The 18796-nt window shown below is 49.1% G+C and overlaps 1 protein-coding gene across 1 annotated transcript; it reads right to left on the reverse strand.

Annotated features, from left to right (window-relative positions):
* Positions 1-688: 688 nt before the first annotated feature.
* QPRT (quinolinate phosphoribosyltransferase) lies at positions 689-15314 on the reverse strand. The gene is made up of 4 exons (XM_043914727.1): positions 15230-15314; positions 2084-2619; positions 1252-1383; positions 689-1178 (listed from the first exon to the last, which is right to left on the reverse strand). Exons 1-4 carry the CDS (start codon positions 15240-15242, stop codon positions 960-962), a joined length of 900 nt encoding a protein of 299 aa, XP_043770662.1. The 5' UTR covers positions 15243-15314; the 3' UTR covers positions 689-959.
* Positions 15315-18796: the final 3482 nt, after the last annotated feature.

Genomic DNA, 18796 nt, shown 5'->3' on the forward strand with positions numbered 1-18796 from the left:
GTCAGCTGGGGACCCCAAAAGTGAGGAATGAACAGGTTCTTACCTCCAACCAAAGAGATGGTAATAGTAGCCAGAGGTGAAACGTGAAATACTTAGTCATCAGTACAACATGGGCATCAACCGAGTGTAATATTCCAGCTAGACATCAGGCTGGGTCCACATATCCTCAAATATAAGACACCATTGATTGTAAAACACACATCACGTTGCGTTGCGTACTCTGTCATGTTCGACTCTGCAACCCCATGGACTGTAGCCCACCAGGCTCCTCTGTCCATGAGATTTTCCAGGTAAGAATACTGGAATGGGTTGTCATTTCCTCCTCCAGGGGATCTTCCCAACCCAGCGATCGAACCCATGTCTCTTGCATCTCCTGCCTCAGCAGGTAGATTCTTTTACGACTGCACCACCTGGGAAGCCCCAAAATACACTTACTTACTCAAAAAGAAGACTGTCAAACCAGTCCTTTCTCATCACTTACAATTTCTATCTTATACTTGTTGAAAGAGTTCTTTTGGACTAATTTCCACATAGATCGTTATCATGTTGTACCTACAAGCCACACGCACAGACCACAAGGGCTACGTGACAACCCATGTCTGTCTGACAAGGACCATTAGACGCTGTTAGTTAAAGGTGACTTCAGTGGGTGGAGGGAAAAAAAAAAGTGCATCTTAGAACAGATGAATGATGGCAATTTCTAACATTTACTGAGCATTTACTCTGTGCTAATTATCACTCCCAAGAAGTCCATAAGTTTGATTAGATCCATTTTACAGATTAGGAAACTGAAGTGAGCAGAGGTGAAGTCAGTCCTTCACAGTCCCCCAGGCAGTGCGTGGCAGAGCCGGCCTCAGCACAGTCTAATGTCAAAGTGTCCCACTGGCCGCTGGACTTAAAGAAACCTTGAGGGTCCCATGAGAGCACCTTATCCCACTGCCTGGGTAGCCTCCTTGGCTTTAGGACCGGTGGGTGTGGGGCACTGGAGTGGCCCCTTCAGCAAACAGCTTGAGGGAGAAATCGAGGGCCGGGGCCGCCTGTGTCAGCATCCCCAAAGAGATGACATCGATGTGGGGCCCACAGAACTGCGGGAGGTTGTCCAGCGTGACGCCCCCGCTGGCCTCCACACTCACACTGGGGAACTGGGCCTTCAGCGCGGCGGCCGTGGGGTGCAGCTCCTGCGGGACACGAACCGGGGAGAGGTGAGAGCCCCCGACCCGGCCCCTCCCCAGGAAGCCGCCCCGGCCTCACCTCAGGCCTGAAGTTGTCCAGCAGGACGAGGTCCGCTCCTGCCTCGGCCGCCTCCACAGCCTCCTGCAGGTTGCTGCATTCCACCTCCACCTTCAGGGCGAAGTCGGCTGCCCGCCGCGCTGCCCGCACCGCCTGGCAGGCCGCAGGGGTGACAGTTAGACCGGTGCTGGGACTGGCATGCAAAAGGCTCCAGATAGATAATGAGCTTGGGGTTCATGGCAACCCACTCCCATATTCTTGCCTCGAGAATCTCGTAGGCAGAAGAGCCTGGCAGGCTATAGTCCATGGGGTGGCAAAGAGTCAGACATGACTGAGTGACTAACACTTGGGGTTCATGAGGAAATTGGGCATGGAAATGGCTTCTTGCACATTAGCACACACACATTAGGGGAAACCACATGGAATTACCATTTTTGTAAGACAAAAAAAGGCCAGATTCAGCACACTTTGGCATTTGGACCTGAGTTCAATCGACTCAGAATATTAAGACTCAACGAGGTCTTCAAGCACAGTTTCACATAAAGGAAACAGGTCCAGGGAGTTTGAGTGACCTGCCCAAGGTCGCAGCGTCATCAACACTGGGTTCCCAATAGTTCGTCCTTTTCCCTTGAGCAGCATACCAACCAGTTGAAGAAGGCTGGAGAAGCAGGTCCAACCCCTCCCTTCACAGATGGAACCTCTGAGGGGTCGAGGAGTCTTGCAACCCCCACCCCCCAAGCCATCACTATTTCACCAAGGAGTGGCTGGGGGTCCCTGGTAGCGGGGAAGGACTGTGATGGGGGCTGGGGTTGGAGCAGGGCCAGGGTAGGGGCTCAGCTGGACAGATAGACACCTTTTTCACACCACCGGCTGCCATGACATGGTTGTCCTTCACCATCACCAGCCCGCCAAGGTCGTAGCGGTGGGCGGCAGCCCCGCCCACTAGGAGCCCGTATTTCTCCACCAGCCGGAAGCCTGGTGTAGTCTTCCGTGTGCCTGCCACATGCCCGGCCCAGCCGGTCCCCCTGGCGGTCTCTACCGCGGCAGCAGCCATGCTGGCAACTCCACTACAGCGGGCCAGCGTGTTAAGGGCCACCCGCTCCCCCAGCAGCAGGCAGTGGGCAGGGCCCCGGACTTCGGCCACCTTGGCTACAGGCACCAGCTTTGATCCCTCAGGGAGGAGCCAGGAGACCTGGCAGTTGACTTGGGCAAAGATGGCATCAAAGAAGGGCCTCCCTGCCAGCACCCCCGGGGACTTGGCCCACAGCACCGCCTGCGAGGGGGCTGTCCCCGAGACCAAGGCCACGTAGTTGAGGCCTGGGCAGTCCTCTCGGAGCCAGCTGTCTGCCAGGGCGGCCAGAGTGGCAGGAGGCAGCAGATGCGCCAGGCCTGGGAGGGAAAGAGAGAGAACGGCGTTACATGTTGGCTGCCTTTCTGGTAGTCGGGTGATGGTCAAAATATTTAACAGCTGGCTGAATTGGGCAGTAGCCAATCAGGGTGAAGATCTGGGGGTCCCGGGAGAGGGGCTGAGGCATTGGGTAGGCCCTGTAAGCTGAACAAGGTTGCCAAATGGACCGAATAAAAATACAGGACACCTAGTTAAATTTATGTATTTATTTATTTTTGGCTGCATGGGGTCTTCATTGCCGTGTGCAATCTTTATGCAACAAGGGGCTACTCTCGAGTCACAGTGTGCGGGCACCGCTGTGCTGGTTTCTCTTGCTGCAGATCATGGACTCCAGGGTGCTAGGGCTCATGTGAGATCTTCCGGGACCAGGGATCGAACCTGTGTCCCCTGCATTGACAGGCGGATTCTTAACCACTGAACCACCAGGAAGTCCCCTAGTTAAATTTAAATTTCTGACAAACATCAAAGTCTTTTTAGTATAAATATATTCTAGGCAATATTTAGAACATGCTTACTCTTAAAAATTATCTGTCAGTTATCTGAGACTCAAGTTTAACTGAATGCCCTGTATTGTAACTGGTAAACCTAGTGCTGGATCAACAGCTATTTGTCAACTATAAGAGACATGCAGCCACCTAAAATGTCATTCTGCGGCTTTTCCGTCCGCCTTGCATAGAAGGATGGGTTATTTACTAGCTGAAGCTCCCAGGAGAACGTGAGCTGTATGTCTTTCTGATCCCTGTCTTCTCTATGGCACCAAGAATTTTAAAGCTGGAAGTTCAGCTTTTTATAGACGTGGAGACTGAGGACCAGAAAGGGAAGGCAAGTCAACTGAGGTCATAAAGCAAACTGACCGCGGAGTGAGGCTGGCTGGACCTCAGGGTCATGGGCGTCTCTCCTTCACCTTTGCCCTCCAAAACGCGCCTTCTCTCTAGAGATGGGGTTGTATAACGAGGAAAGAACATGGGGAGATTGTGTTTGAGCCTTTGCTTTTCGAGACAGAGCTTCAAGAGTGTGGGCGAGCCCTTTAAGCGTTGAGGGCAAAGTGCTCTCTGAGGTCCTTTCTGCTGGTTTGCCGGCCTGGTGTCTGTTGAAATGAATGGGGTGACCACAGAATGGTGCAACATTGCCATCTGTCAGGCCAAGAGCCGAACTACAGCCTCGTGGAGGGCGCTGTAGACGGACTTAGCTTGAAGTGGGCAGGGGTGACCATTCGATAGCCTGTAAAGGGGGTTGTTTAGTTTTGTTTCCCCTACTTTCACTCCAAGTTGAAGATTTTGGGGTTTTTTTGGTTTTTTTTTTTTTAAGATTTTGTTTTTTAGCTATGCCACATGTGGGGATCTTAGTACCCCCCAACCAGGGATTGAATCCATACCCCCTGCATTGGGAGCATGGAATCTTAACCACTGAACCACCAGGGAAGTCCTGCTCCAAGTTGAAGTTAAGGCCAGACAGTCTGGCTTGCTCGACTCTCAGAAGGTGCATGCCTGCTCAGTCGCTCAGTTGTGTCTGACTCTTTGTGACCCCAAGGACTGTAGCCTGCCAGATTCCTCTGTCCATGGAATTTTCCAGGCAAGAATACTGGAGTGGGTTGCCATCTCCTGCATTGGCAGGTGGATTCTTTACCACTCAGCCATCTGGGAAGCCCAAGGCCCTTCTTTTTCAGCCCTTCTTTCCCCAAACCAAGCACCTGCCCCACCCCACCCCAGCCACAGATCTCTCTGCTTGCACCTGACCCTCCTTCCCCATGTTCTTCCCCACAACTACCCAAGTGGCTTCCCATTCCCTCCTCAGAGCCAGCTGTGCCCTGGCTAGGTGCTGGGAACAAAGTCAATGAAAAAGACATAGTCCTGCCTCCACCATTCACGATCCAGCCAGGCAAAAGGCCAGTGAACAAACAGCAGAGGTGGATGCAAAGGCCCCCACTCCATTCAGACCCAGGTGCCGTGATGTTTACTTTTTAAAGTGAATTTGAATTTTTGGACTGGTGAGTATCAGATAAACTGGGATGCATGTATACAATGGAATTCGATTTGGCAATGAAAAAAGACATGAACTACTGATACACCCAACAGGCACACATCTCAAATGCATTATTCTAAGTAAAGAAGCCAGATTCAAAAAAACGATACACTGGGACTTCCCTGGTGGCCCAGTGGTTAAGAATTTGCCTTCCAATGCAGTGGACCCCGAATGCCGCAAAGAAAACCCGGCGCAGCCAAAAAAAAACAAAAGGCGACGTGTTATTTGAGTCCATCTATGTAACTATGTTCTGGAAAAAGCAAAATGATAGCAACAGAGAACAAACCAGGGGTTGCCTGAGGGCGGGGGAGGGGCTGGCCACGAAGGGAGCAGCACCCAGTTTGGGGATGTGATTGAACTAACCTAGATTTTGTCCGTGATGGTGGCTATGGTACTGATGCATTTGTCATGACTCATAGAAGCTGACACAGGAAAGGGTGAATTTTACTGTCTGTGGTTATACCTCATTAAACCTGACTTTAAAAATCAAACCGTAAAAACGGAAATTTAAGTGGATCGCTCTCCTGCTCAAAGCCTCACTTTCATTGTATTAGTGCCAGCTCTCTTGACTTCTTTCCATTTTTCATTTATTCTTTGGACAAATCCTTGCTGAGCACTTGCTCTGTGCCAGGTACTACCTGCTGGGTAGCAGAATGGGCAGCTCTTTCTCTTAGCTTTCAGGCCTTCCCCTATGCTTCGCCTATCCTAAGGTTGTTCTTGCCCCCTGAAGTCCCTTCCCTCACCCTCACCCCAGACTCCCCCTTCACCTCTCGGTCCTCTTCAGATCTTCCCTTAGGCATCACTTCCTTGGCTGGGGGCTCTCACAGACCCCCTAAACCAGGTCACGTGCTCACCCAGCTCCTTGTTCATCCGTCAATGTCATCCTCTGCTGGTGTTTTCTCTCTGGGGCCAAGAGGTCCACTGAGTTTTCTGCTATAGCCCAAGTGCCTGGCACACTGACCCAAACAAGTGTGCGGCTTATATGTTGACAATTTCATATTATTTTAAAAAATTATTTATTTATTTTTGGCTGCACTGGGTTTTCGTTGCTGCAAAGGCTTTTCTCTAGTTATGCCTCAGAGGCTTCTCATGGCGGTGGCCTCTCTTGGTGTGGAGTATGAGCTCCAGGGAGGTGGGCTTCAATAGTCGTGGCCCGAGGACTTAATTGCCCCCAAGGAATGTGGAATCTTCCCGGACCAGAGATCAAGCTCGTCGTGTCTCCTGCATTGGCAGGCAGAGTCTTAACCACTGGACCACCTGGGAAGTCCCCTTATATTGTTTAGTTTAAAGCTAAGTGTTTGATGATACTTGTCTGAGCAGAGAGGTGGCACAGTGGAAGGAATCAGAGCGCAGACTCCAAGACCACTCAGTATGGGTTCCAATATTGCTTCTATTACATTTAGCTACGTGATCCTGGGCAGGTGGTTCTGCCTTTCAAGGGAGCTTCTGTGTCCCAACTGTAATGGGAATAACACTGATAACCCCATAGGCTTGTTATGAAAATTCAGGGAGTTTATATTTCTAACACCCTCAAGAACACAAAGGAAATTCAACCCTGAATATTCACTGGAAGCACTGATGCTGAAGCTCCAATACTTTGGCCATAGGATACGAAGAGCTGACTCACTGGAAAAGACTTTGATGCTGAGAAAGATTGAAGGCAGGAGGAGAAGGGGGCGACAGAGGATGAGATGGTTGGATGGCATCACTGACTCAACGGACATGAATTTGAGCAAGCTCCGGGAGATGCTGAAGGACGGGGAAGCCTGGCGTGCTGTAGTCCCTGGGGTTGCAGAGTCAGACACAACTGAGTGACTGAACAACAGCAGGAATGCTGGCACACAGTAGGTGTGTTTGCTGATGGGATAAATGAAGCACTTACCAAGAACGAAGAGGAGGAGATGACTAAACGTCCCTGAGGAAGCGGGGAGTTTTAGTGGTCTTAAAGGATGAGTCATGTTTGCCAGGCAGGGGTGAGGGGGTGCGGAAGAGGGAGGGCAAGACACTTCGCACTAAAAGAGCAAGTGCTCAACGTTCAGAAGCAAGAAGATAAAGGAGGTGAGGGAGGGCTGTGGAGGATTCATGGGGGAAATGACTCGAGGTTGAGGCCAGAGTGAAAAGGGGGCTAAACCAATTAGCTGAGAACTTTGGACAAATCTTGGGAGCCATCACAGAATTTTAAAGGAGGGAATGGTATGATTATGACTTAGTTCAAGAAAGGTCACTTCAGCTATCAACTGGAGATGGGTTGGGAGGCAAAAGGAGGCTGGGGCAACTGGCCAGAAAGTTTCCTCACAGAAAGTGAGGAAGCCCTGAACTGGGCAGAAATCAATGGAAGAGCCGGGGTGGGGGTGGGAGTGGGGGTGGGGCAAATGGAAGATTGTTTCTGAGGCAGAAGCCACATGGTCATGGGAAATGAGGGATGGGGGAGGCAAGTTGAGAAAGGAGGGCCCTCCCCCTGGGCTGCACATCGGAATCCCCTGGAAGCGTTCCGGACTCTGCTACTCAGGTCCATCCCAGATCAACTGAATCAAAATCTTTCCAGGGCGGTTCCCATGAACCCAAGTTTTGGAAATGCTCCCCGTGGGATTCAGATGCACAGAAAGGTTAAGAACCAGTGCTCACACAAGACCACCTGTTGTATACCTTGGTTTATATGAAACATCCAGAAAAGGCAAAAGGAGAGAGACAAGACATCAGATGAGTAATTGTCTGGGGCCGAAAATGAAACAACACGGGATCTTACTGGGGTGATGGAAATGGTCTGGTGATGGCGGCATAACTTGGCAAATTTACCAAAAAGCTTTGAATTGTCTACTTAAATAAAAACAAGAACCAATACTCTGCCAAAAGGCAGGAATCATTTTGCAACCCTAGTAACCCAGTGGACCCAGGGATTGGATCAAAAGCCAACACCGAGAGGAAAGTCAACCAGATACTGGGCGCTCCAGACAGAACACCCTCAACCTGTGGAATACTCTTGCCAAAGCAGCTGAACCAGAGTCAGATCCCACTTCTAATGCAACCACCAATTCACAAGAAAACCAGAAGACAGAAGAACATGTTAAACCATATCACTGGGATACAGTCAGCCAAATTCAGACCATAGGAAACTCTCCAGAAGATAGCCCAATTTCTTGCTAAGTCATTTCAGTTGTGTTTGCCTCTTTGGAGCCCTATGGACTATAGCTCACCAGGCTCCTCTGTCCATGGGATTCTCTAGGCAAGAATACTGGAGTGGGTTACCTTACCCTCCCCCAGAGGATTTTCCCAACCCCAGAATCCAACCCGAGTCTCTTACAGTCTCCGGCGTTGGCCAGAGTGTTCTTTACCACTAGCACCACCCATACATTGCAAGGAAAACCAAAGATTAAAAGAATCTAAACCACATACTAACCAGTCACAATGGATCTTATTTGGATCCTACTTCAAACAAACAAACTGAAATCAAATTAGAACATTTACAAAACAGTTGAAAATCTGAACACTGAGTGGGTATTTGGTAACATTAAGGAAATATTTTTTTAAGTGGGTTATGGTTGTGATACAAAAAAAATTTCTATTTTAAAAACAATTTAAAAATAACAAAATACTGAGATAGTTATGTAGGGAAATATTTGAGAGCTGGGTTTCCTTTAAGATAGTCTTGGAAGTTAGAAATTAGAGGGTATGAAATTAAAGGGTGTGGGGACTTCCCTTGTAGTCCAGTGGTTAAGACTCCATCCTTTCACTGCAAGGGGAACAGGTTCAATCCCTGGTCAAGGAACTAAGAACCTACATGTGGAGTGGCACCGCCAAAAGAAAAGGGTTGGGGGATATGAATGGGACTGGATTGGCCAAAAGTTGGTGGTTGTTGAAGCTGGATGATGGGTATGTGAGAATTCATTGTACTTTTCTGTTTACCTTGCGTACATTTGAAATTTCTCTATAATAAAGAAGTAAAACAAATAGATAAGGAAAGGAGAGAGAGGACCTTCGCTTAGGATAAGGTCAAGGACATTTTTTGGGAGGATGAATAGGTTGATTCTCAACCTTGGCTACACAATGGAATCATCCAGAGAGCTGTGCCAAATGTATATAATGTTTTGGCCCCACCCTCAGAGATTCTGATGTAACTGGTCTGGAATGTGGTAACTTAATTCTAATTCATAACAGAATTGAGAGCTTCTGAACCACAGGAAGAGAACCTGTGTGACTACCATACCTTGGTGAGTACCAGATGCCTGGCACTTGCTATATATATGTGTGGTGTGCTGTGCTTGGTCGCTGTCTTTGCAACCCCATGGACTGTAGCCCGCCAGGTTCCTCTGTCCGTGGGGATTCTCCAGGCAAGAATCCTGGAGTGGGTCGCCATGCCCTTTTCCAGGGGATCTTCCCAACCCACGGATCGAACCCAGGTCTCCTGCCTTGCAGGTGGATTCTTTATAGACTGAGCCACCAGGGAAGCCCAAGAATACTGGAGTGGGTAGCCTATCCTTTCTCCAGGGGAACTTCCTGACCCAGGAATCAAACCGAGGTCTCTTGCATTGCAGGCAGATTCTTTAACCAGCTGAGCTACCTGGGAAGCCTATATATGTATATATACACAAAGTCACAAATCCTACCTACTGCCCTTTTTCATGGTAGAGGTCACTAAGACAGAGAATCTAGGTTCTGAAAAGCAAAGGGAAATTACCTAAAGAACATAGCTAGAAAATGGGACTTCCCTGGTGGCCCACTGGTTAGGACTCAGTGCTTTCACTGCAAAGGGCCTGGTTTCAGTCCCTGGTTGGGGACCTATGATCCTGTAGGCCACGCATTCCAGCAAAAAAAAAATAAAGAAAGAAAATAAAGAAAAGAAAAGAAAATGACCAGCGTGGACCCTGGTCTTCCCTGTCCAAAGAAGGTAGTTTTAGTTTTAGAACCACACTGCCTCCTCCAGCAGGGATTACTCACTCTCTGGCTCTCTTAGGCAAGATCAGCTATTGTAAATGCAGAATGTTCCTGAAAAACAAATAAGTACATCTGTATTTCTTTAAGCCCCAACTCTCTTGTGCATTTCAAACAACAGAAATTCCTGTGGGGAGCTTTGAAAATAAGGCTCTCCTAATTAGCTGCTGGAGTTGAAAGGAACTGCACAAGAGAAGCAGGCTGTTTTTGCAGCTGCCTGAGCAGAAGTTGCAGCACCGAGGAAACAGCTGTAAGCCTGTCTGTCCCCTGTTTATCCTCGCTGTTGTTCTATGTAAATAGTCTCTCAGGACACCTGGACTTCAGAGAGTATAGTGTGACCCTGAGAGGTATCACCCTGATGTCTCAAGGCAATACTTTCTTCATTGTTATTCCAGAATTTTTTTTTAATATTGGCATCTCTGGAACTCCCCTGATAGTACAGTGTTAAGACTCTGTGCTTCTACTGCAGGGGAAAAGGATTCGAAATACTGCCATCTCTGTTTTTGAGGGAATCTGAAGCATCTGGGCGGGGGTTGGGTGGGGGGGCTGGGGCTTCCCAGGTGGCACTAGATGTAAAGAATCTGCCTGCCTCTTGCTGGACGCAAGAGGGTTCAATCCCTAAGTCAGGAAGATCCCCTGGAGGAGGAAATGGCAACCCACTTGAGTATTCTTGCCCGGGAAATCTCATGGAAAGAGAAGCCTGGCAGGCTACAGTCCATGGGGTCACAAAGAGTCAGACACGACTGAACCGACTGAGCATGCACACACACAAAGCATCTAGGGAAATTTCCTGCATTTCTCTCTTTACAAATAATGTAAAAAGATGCAGATAAACTGAAGACTCTGGCAGAATATTTGAAGATTCTTCTTCCCTCCCCCCACCACTGGCACTTTTGCTATTTTCGTCTGGATTCTGGATTGTTGACTGATTTTTTAAAAAACTTTCCTCATTCTTTTATTTGGCTGCATCAGGTCTTAATTGCACTGGGTCTTAATTCCGGCAGCACTTGCTATCTTCTGTTGTGGTACACAAACCCCTCTATCGGTGCACAGGCTCTGGAATGCTTGGCTGAGTTGTGGCGAACGGGCTTAGTTGTTTCAATGGATGTAGAATCTTAAGTTTCCCGACCAGGGATCAAACCAGCGTTCCATGCATTCCAAGGTGGATTCTTAACCACTGGACCACCAAGGAATCCCTATTAACTGATTTTTCTATGTTGCCCTAACTGGCCAGTGGCTTGGTACCAAGAGGAAATGGGCTAGAATCAGAGCTCCCATCCCTGCATCTTTCCTCCAATCATGTAATAAGCACTAGATCATGCTTTTGATGAACCGGCACAAAGGCAGGTTCTGCAAATGAATGTAATACAAATACCACAAGTTTTTGTTCTTAATTTGATGTGTGACCAGGTGTAACCATGTGTAACCCATGTGGCTTGTGCTTGGAACAACAGTGACATATGAGGCTGACAAAATGTTCCAGCTAAAAGCAAGTGATGATGGTTTTCCCCACCTGACTGGAAAAAAAAATTTAAATAGATGTCAGTTTTAAAGGTTTTGCATTTATAGGTTTTTCTTAAAACTCTGGTGCCTGCTACCACTTGTCTAGAATAGAATCTGAAGTGACATCGTGTATAATAAGAATAACAGCTAACACTTATGGTCCTTCCCAAGCTCTGTCCCAAGCATTTTCTACATATTAATACATTTAATCCTCCCAGCAACACTCATAAGGTAGGTACTATTATTATCCCCCTTTTACAGATAAGGAAACTGAGGCACTGAATAAGAAAGTAATTTGCCCAAAGTTCACACAGCTCCAAAGTGTGTGAAGGCAGGATGAGTATAGGCAGGCTGACCCCAGAGTCCCCTCACTTATCCCTCCTTATCACATAATTCACTAAATTATTTTTTAATTATTATATATTTATTATATCATTATTCACAGAATTCTACAAGCCAACCCAGGGATCCAGCATTCTGTCCCTGGTGCAGTAAGAATAGCCTGGATCCGGGGCAGGGGCGGGGTTGGTCAGAAATGCCCCATTTGAGTCCCGGCTCCATCACCTACATGCTGGGTGACCTTAGGCAATTTCCTAACCTCTCTGAGATTCAGTTTCATGAAAGAAGCACAGGGTTACAACGAGGAGGAAATGGGCGGCTCACGTTAAGGGCCTGAGCCAATGCCCACCCAGCTAGTGTCTCTGAACCCAGGTGTCTGACTCTGGCAGTCTTGTTCTCCCATCTATTTATTTGTTGATCCATTTGGCAAACACCAGCTGGAGACAGAGGCTGGTTAGCACCCCTGCTTCCAGCTAAAAGTTTTCTTTTCCCCTTCTCTCCCTAGAGAGGCAAAATGACCTCCAAAGAGAGCCAAAGGGGCTTGCCCGTCACACAAGTGGTAAAACGATCTACAGGGCTTCAGACAAGGAGAGAAGACCTGTTGTTGAGAGAGCAGTAAGAGAAGGCTGGCTTTGAGAATAGGCTGGGGCTGGATGGGCAGAGGAAGGCCTGAGGCTTATGGAGTTGAAGGTGCAGGTGGTGAGAGAGAGGGCTGAGTGGAGGAAGGGGGCAGACTGAGCAGGCCCTGAATAACAGGAAACAGTTAGGGTCTCGCTTAACAGGCAATGGCAAATCCATCAAACTTTTGATCTGAAGTCACATGATGAAAAATGCACTTTGAAGTCTCCATGTGCAAGTTGTACCTAGGATTCTTTTTTTTTCTTTAAGATTTTTAAAAATATTTATTTATTTAAATAAATGCTGTGCCGGTTCTTGGTTGCAGCTCCCCCCACCCCCTCCAGGATCATTTGATCTTCACTGTGACAAGTGAGATCTTTTTTAGTTTTAGCATGTGGGATATTTAGCTGTGGTGTGTGGGATCTAGTTCCCTGACCAGGGATCAAACCTAGGCCCTCTATGTTGGGAGTCTAGAATCTTAGCCACTGGACCACCTGGGAAGTCTCACGCCCAGGGTTCTTGAAAGATGTAATGTGCTTAGTCTCTCAGTCGTGTCCGACTCTTTGCAACTGCGTGGACTGTAGCCCACCAGATTCCTCTGTCCATGGGATTCTCCAGGCAAGAATACTGGAGTGGGTTGTCACGCCCTCCTCCAGGAGGTCCTCCCAACCCAGGGATCGAACCCAGGTCTCCCACATTGCAGGCGGATTCTTTACTGTCTGAGCTACCAGGGAAGCCCTGAAAGATCTAAATTGGAAGGCTACTGCAACAGCCTAGGCAAGGAAGCCGCGAACCAAGATAAAGTGTAAAGGATAAAGTTTACAGGCACTGCCTCCTGCACTCCACACCCCTGGACCTGGGATTCCCCCTCTGCTCACACCTTGGCCACCAGCCTTCCGTCTGCTTCTTCTGTTAAAATTTGTCTGTGCCGGGTCTTGGTCATTGCAGTGTGCAGGATCTTTAGTTGCAGTATGCAGGATCTTGTTTCCTGACCAGGGACCAAACCAAGGTCCCCTGCATTGGGAGCACAGAGTCTTAGCCACTGGACCACCGGGGAAGTCCCAGCCTGCCATCTGCTTTTGGCCCAACTCTGTCCTTGCCCCTCCTCTCCTCTGCATCCCCAGTTTTTTGCCTCACCCCACTGATTTGACTACTCCCTCCTGGTTTAACTCCCGGTCAGTGATCCCAGGGCCAACTCATCTGGCTTGGCCTGGAGTTAAAACATTAGTGTCACCACGAGAGTGGAGGCCACCACTCAGAGGAAGGCTCCCCCAGAGGGAGGCGGGACCAGAAAAACATGGAGGTAAATCCATAGGATGCAGCAACTGTCTGGATATTGGGGTTCAAGGGAGAGGGAGCTGTCAAAGTTGACCCTGAGGTTTCCGGTCTGAGTAGGAAGCTGGTGAGACGTGAACAGAAATGGAGCTGGTGGCACCAGAGGAGTTTGAGTTGAGCACATATCCCCAAAATGGAACTGGAACCTGGGGTGGTCTTGGAGCTGGAGAGACGATTGTGAGGACCCAACACCCTCACCAAGTGTAACTGCACTGAGTGATTTCTGTACCAGACGCCTGACGTATATTGTCTCATTTAATCCTCACCACAACCCGAGGGTAGGCACTGTTTTCACTTGACCCAATGAGGAAACCGAGGCACAGCGAGGCTAAGCATCTTGTTCAAGTTCACACAACTAGCTGGTGGCAGGGATGGGACCTGAACCCAAGCTCTAACTCTGAGATCATTTCTTTAAAATAATAATAATAATAATTTATTTATTTACTTAATTTTGGTTGTGCTGGGTCTTTGTTGCTGCACACCAGCTTTCTGTAGTTGCAGTAGAAAGGAAAGGAAAGTGAAGTCGCTCAGTTGTGTCTGACTCTTTGCGACCCTGTGGACCATAACCTACCAGGCTCTTCTGTCCATGGGATTTTCCAAGCAAGAGTACTGGAGTGGGTTGCCATTTCCTTCTCCAGGGGATCTGCCCGACCCAGCAATCGAACCCGGGTCTCCCACATTGCAGGCAGATGCTTTACCGTCTGAGCCACCAGGGAAGCATAGTTTCGGTGAGCAGGGGGCTACTCTTGACTGCAGTGCACAAGCTTCTCATTGTGGCGGCTTCTCTTGTTGGGAGCACAGGCTCTAGGCCCACAGGCTTCAGTAGTTGCAGCACACAGGCTCAGTAGCTACGGGCACATGGAGTTTAGGAGCCCGCGGCATGTGGGATCTTCCCGAACCAGGGATCGAACCCGTGTCCCCTGCATTGGCAGGCGGATTCCTATCCACTGTACCATCAGGGAAGTCCTCTGAGATAATTTCTAAACTAAGAGCTGGTCTTGACCCCCCAAGAACTGGTTCCACAGCCAAACCAGAGGGGCCAGGTGTGGGCCCTGAAGAAGCATCGGACCAGGAGAGGGAGGCCAGAGCTGGGGAAGGAGAAGCCTGGGGAGGGGACTATGAAGCTTCTGGGAGGCCTCCATGTTCCTGTCACTCCCTGCCCCTAGCCCCAGCCTGGGGAGCAGGAAATTATTAATAGTATTATCATTTTGCTGATACAAGGAAATGGGGCCCTGAGACCTCAAGTGACAGGCTCAAGGTCACACAGCCTATTCCTGGTAGAGCCTGGATTTGAACAGGAGGTTTTTTGACTCCAAAGCCTGGCCTGTACCATCCTGCATCCAGCCTCCTCTGGGCATCACTCCTCCCATGCATTCAAATCCCAGGACTCACAGGACTCAGGCCCCCTCCCCCGCCCTGGCGGTGCATGAGACAGGACTTTGCCTCACTCCTCCAGAGTTGTTAGCGAGGGGCAAAGTCCGGAGCTGCTCCAGCCTCCCACTACCCGGCACCTTCAGCACCCTCAAAGATGTGGCCACTTCCAGGCCATCCCTGAATTTCCCAGAGCTCAAGCTCCTTTCTCCCCCAGAGCTCAACTGGGGGACCAGTGGTGGAGAGAGAAACAAGAGTGAGAAAGAGGCCTTTGGAGGGCAGAAAGGAGTGCTTGGGTTCAGAGAGGCTGGAGGGAGACAGGGGTAGGTAAGAGAGTAGCTGGGGACCAGCAGAGACTCGATCTTGAAGGAGGGAGGCTGGGGACAGAGGCGAGATGGGATGCGGGGCTGGGCGGAAGAGGGGCAGAGGGTGGTGCAGGGACACAGGGGAGAGAGGTCTGGGAGGCTTCTTTACCTTCAGGGTCCATGAGAGCTTGGAGCTGGCCGACTGGTGTGTCCACTGCTGGATCCAGTGTTTGGAGAGGCCGGAGGCTGGGGGTGGGGCTGCTGGAGGGAGGTGCGTGGGGCCGGTCTGACCAGCCCCATCACCCCACCAGAGCCCTGCCCCTGTCTGGGGCTCCCTCCTGCCTCCAGGACACTCAACTGCTACAGCTCAGAAATCCTCTCCTCTCTGAGCGGAGGGTTCCTATTCTTGCCAGTCACTAGCCTCCCAGGCCCTGCCCCAGGCTGTGCTCCTTCTGAGGGCTGGAGAGCCTTTTTATAAAAAAAAATAATAATAATTTTATTTATTTATTTTTGGCCATGCTGGGTCTTCATTGCTGCACTGGCTTTTCTCGAGTTGCGGTGAGCGGGGTCTAGTCTCTAGTTTCACTGCATGGGCTTCTCATTGCGGTGGCTTCTTTTGTTGCGGAGCTTGGGCTCTAGGGCATGTGGCCTCAGTTGTTGCGGTACACGGGCTTAGTTGCTCCTCTGTGTGTGGGATCTTCCCAGATCAAACCCGTGTCTCCTGCATTGGCAGGTGGGTTCTTTACTAATTCCACTGAGCCACCAGGGAAGCCCCGGGAGAGCCTTTCTGATGGTGCACTGGGGAGATCCTACTTCCACCCTTTTTGATCTCAGATACCTCTTTACCTTTTTCTGTTCCTCCATTTCCTTAGCTGTAAAATGGGGTAATACCATCCTCATGGTTTCAGATGAGACTCAAGAGAAACTCAGCATATAGCCACTTCCCTTCCCTTCCTTCTTTCCAAAGAACTTTCAGGTCCCCGGGCTTCTGAACAAGAAAACCAGGAAACTGCCAATTATGGTACTGGGACTTCAGGCAAGTTCCTGTTCCAGAAGCGCTGGAGATTCCATTTCTTCCTCGGAACCACCTGCTAAAGTTGCTGGGACCACTTATTGCTAGACCCTGGCCTCTTCCCAGACTTCTCTGATTTCTGCCTCTGCAGCACTCGACCCCAGCAGGACCTGGACTCACATGAGGCAAGCAAGGGTCCTGGGGCACAGAAGTGAAGGCGCTCAAGCTCGGGCCCCGTTCTTGCACCTCAGCTCCCTGCTTGCCTCTTTCTAGTCTACGCTAGTTCCTGACAGCCCTTCTCCGAACCATTTCTCCCTTTTTTCCCCCTAGATGTCATTTTTCTCTTGGTTTCTCTCCTCAAGGCTTGTTCTGTCTCCTGCAGATCCTTCTTCCTCAAATTGTGGTGTCCCCTCAGTGTGGCGAGGACGGTTCCTCTTTTCCTCCTGGCGAGCACACATGCTAAGTCGCTTCAGTTGTGTCCAACTGTGCGCCCCTATGGACTGTAGCCCGCCAGGCTCCTCTGTCCATGGGATTCTCCAGGCAAGAATGCTGGAGTGGGTTGCCATGCCCTCTTCTAGGGGAATCTTCCTGACCCAGGGATTGAACCCATGTCTCTTCCTGCATTGGCAGGCGGATTCTTTACCACTCCCACCACCTGGGAAGCCCCTTCCCTCCTGAGTACATAGCTAAACTACATTTCTCAGCCCCCCAGGAAAAGAGACCACCATGTGATTGAATTCTGTCTGGTGGAATGTGAGCAAAAGTGATACAGGCCACTTCCAGTCTTCCCATGATCCTCCCTAGGAATGGCAGAGCCATAAGATAGAGGGAGCCTGGGTCCCTGAGTGACCTCGTGGAAGGTTGCCCTCCAAATACCAACACTAAATTTTTGCATAAGCAAGAAAAAGCTTCTTTTGAGTTCTACCCCTGAGATTTGGTGGTTACTTATTAATAGCAATTAGCTCGCCCTAACACAAGAAGATTCTCTCCACAGCTCTCTCCTTTTCTCATTCTACACAATGAATGATACAGTTTATGCATTTATCCATCAGTGCCATTATTTAAATTGCGATGCAAACTCAGATGACTCTTTATTTCTCCAGCTCTGATCCCTCCAAAGTTTCAGGTCTCTACTTCTAACATTCCTCCTGACAGTTCTAAAAACAAACTCATGGAGTTTAGTTAGGATTCAGCATTTTCACTGCTGTGGCCTGGGGTTCAACCCCTGGCTGGGGAATTGATGTCCTGCAAGCTGTCCAGAGCAGCCAAAATAGAAATAAATATATAAGTACATAAATACTCATGTTTTCTCCCCAAACTGCTCATCTCTCTGCATTTTCACATAATTGTGTCAGCATCTTCGTCTCCCAAGACAGAAACCTTGGAGTCTAACTTCATTCTTCCTCCCATCATCTCAATAGTCAATTAGTTCTACAAATCTTATTCTCTGGATAAATATATTTCAAGCCTGACCTCTTCTTTTGCCTTAGACCAGACTCCCACCCCATCTAACTTGAACTAGGCTGATGCTCCCATCTCCGGCCACGCTCCTGGATGCCAGTTTTGCTCAAAAAACCGATCTGGCTCCTCCTCACAGTGGGGACGCCCCCACCCTTTCTCTCTGGGTGTGCATCTCTGCCTTGCTTCTGTGTTAACTAAACAAACTGTTTCTCTACATGCTCTCCCACTTGTTGTTGGGCCATGTCTCTAATAATTAACTTTGTACATACAAAAACCAAAGTCAGAAGACATCTGATCTTGCCATGGCTTACGTGAAAAACATTGTTTGCTCATTCTTTCATTCATTTATTCTTTCATTCAGTAAACACATATTAGATAATCATGCCAGGCTCCGGAATCTGGAGTCATAAAGACGACAGGAACGGGGGACACCTTCACATGAGACAGCCCAGTTGTTCTTACTGTCACATGAGGACTGTAGGAGTGGAGCCGAAACTCCACTCCTGGGCATGGAGGCAGCTAGGGCGGCTTCGCAAAGGCAGTGACATTTGAGCAACATCTTGATGGTTAAGAGGAGGTTGGAGGGAAGTCAAGATGTGTGTAGGGTGGGCAAGATGGGGAGTGGGCGGGCTTCAGGCAGAGCACTCGCAAATGCAGGAGTGAGTATGTGGCCCTCTCCATGGCTGGCAGCACTGGGGACCTGGGCTATGGTCTGGCTAGCTGTCCTGAAGACATGAGCTGGGCAGGCAGGTTTGCTAAGCACCCCAGGTCTGGCCATGGTCTGGCTAGCTGTCCTGAAGACACCCACTGGCAGTTTGTTGCTGGGGATATGTAGATGATCTGCAGAATAGCCTGAGTTTTCTGATGGCTAATGGTTGAACCCCAAACATTCCCAGAACAGGAGCAGACTTACGGATGCAGAGGAAAATGAAGTGTAAATATCCACTTTTAGAAATGAGATATCCTTCGAACCATGCTTTGAGACCCTTTTCCTGTCTGCAGAAGTGAATTACATGAGTAGATTTTTCAAGACCAAAATCCTCTTCCACCTGGAATTTGCACTGGACAAAGCTGTATTTGTAACTGATTATAATGTGTGCTTTTGAAAATAAAATAGGAACACGTGTTTTAAAATATAAGATGAAGAATAAGATACCATATATGGTTGGGTGTGTGAGAGAATTCTATTATTTAAGATACTAGAAAGTGCTGGCAATTTTGCAAAAGAGGAAAAATGTTATTTTACCATCAGGACAAAATGAG

Source organism: Cervus elaphus, chromosome 10 (genome assembly GCF_910594005.1).
Source record: "Cervus elaphus chromosome 10, mCerEla1.1, whole genome shotgun sequence".
NCBI lineage: Eukaryota > Metazoa > Chordata > Mammalia > Artiodactyla > Cervidae > Cervus > Cervus elaphus.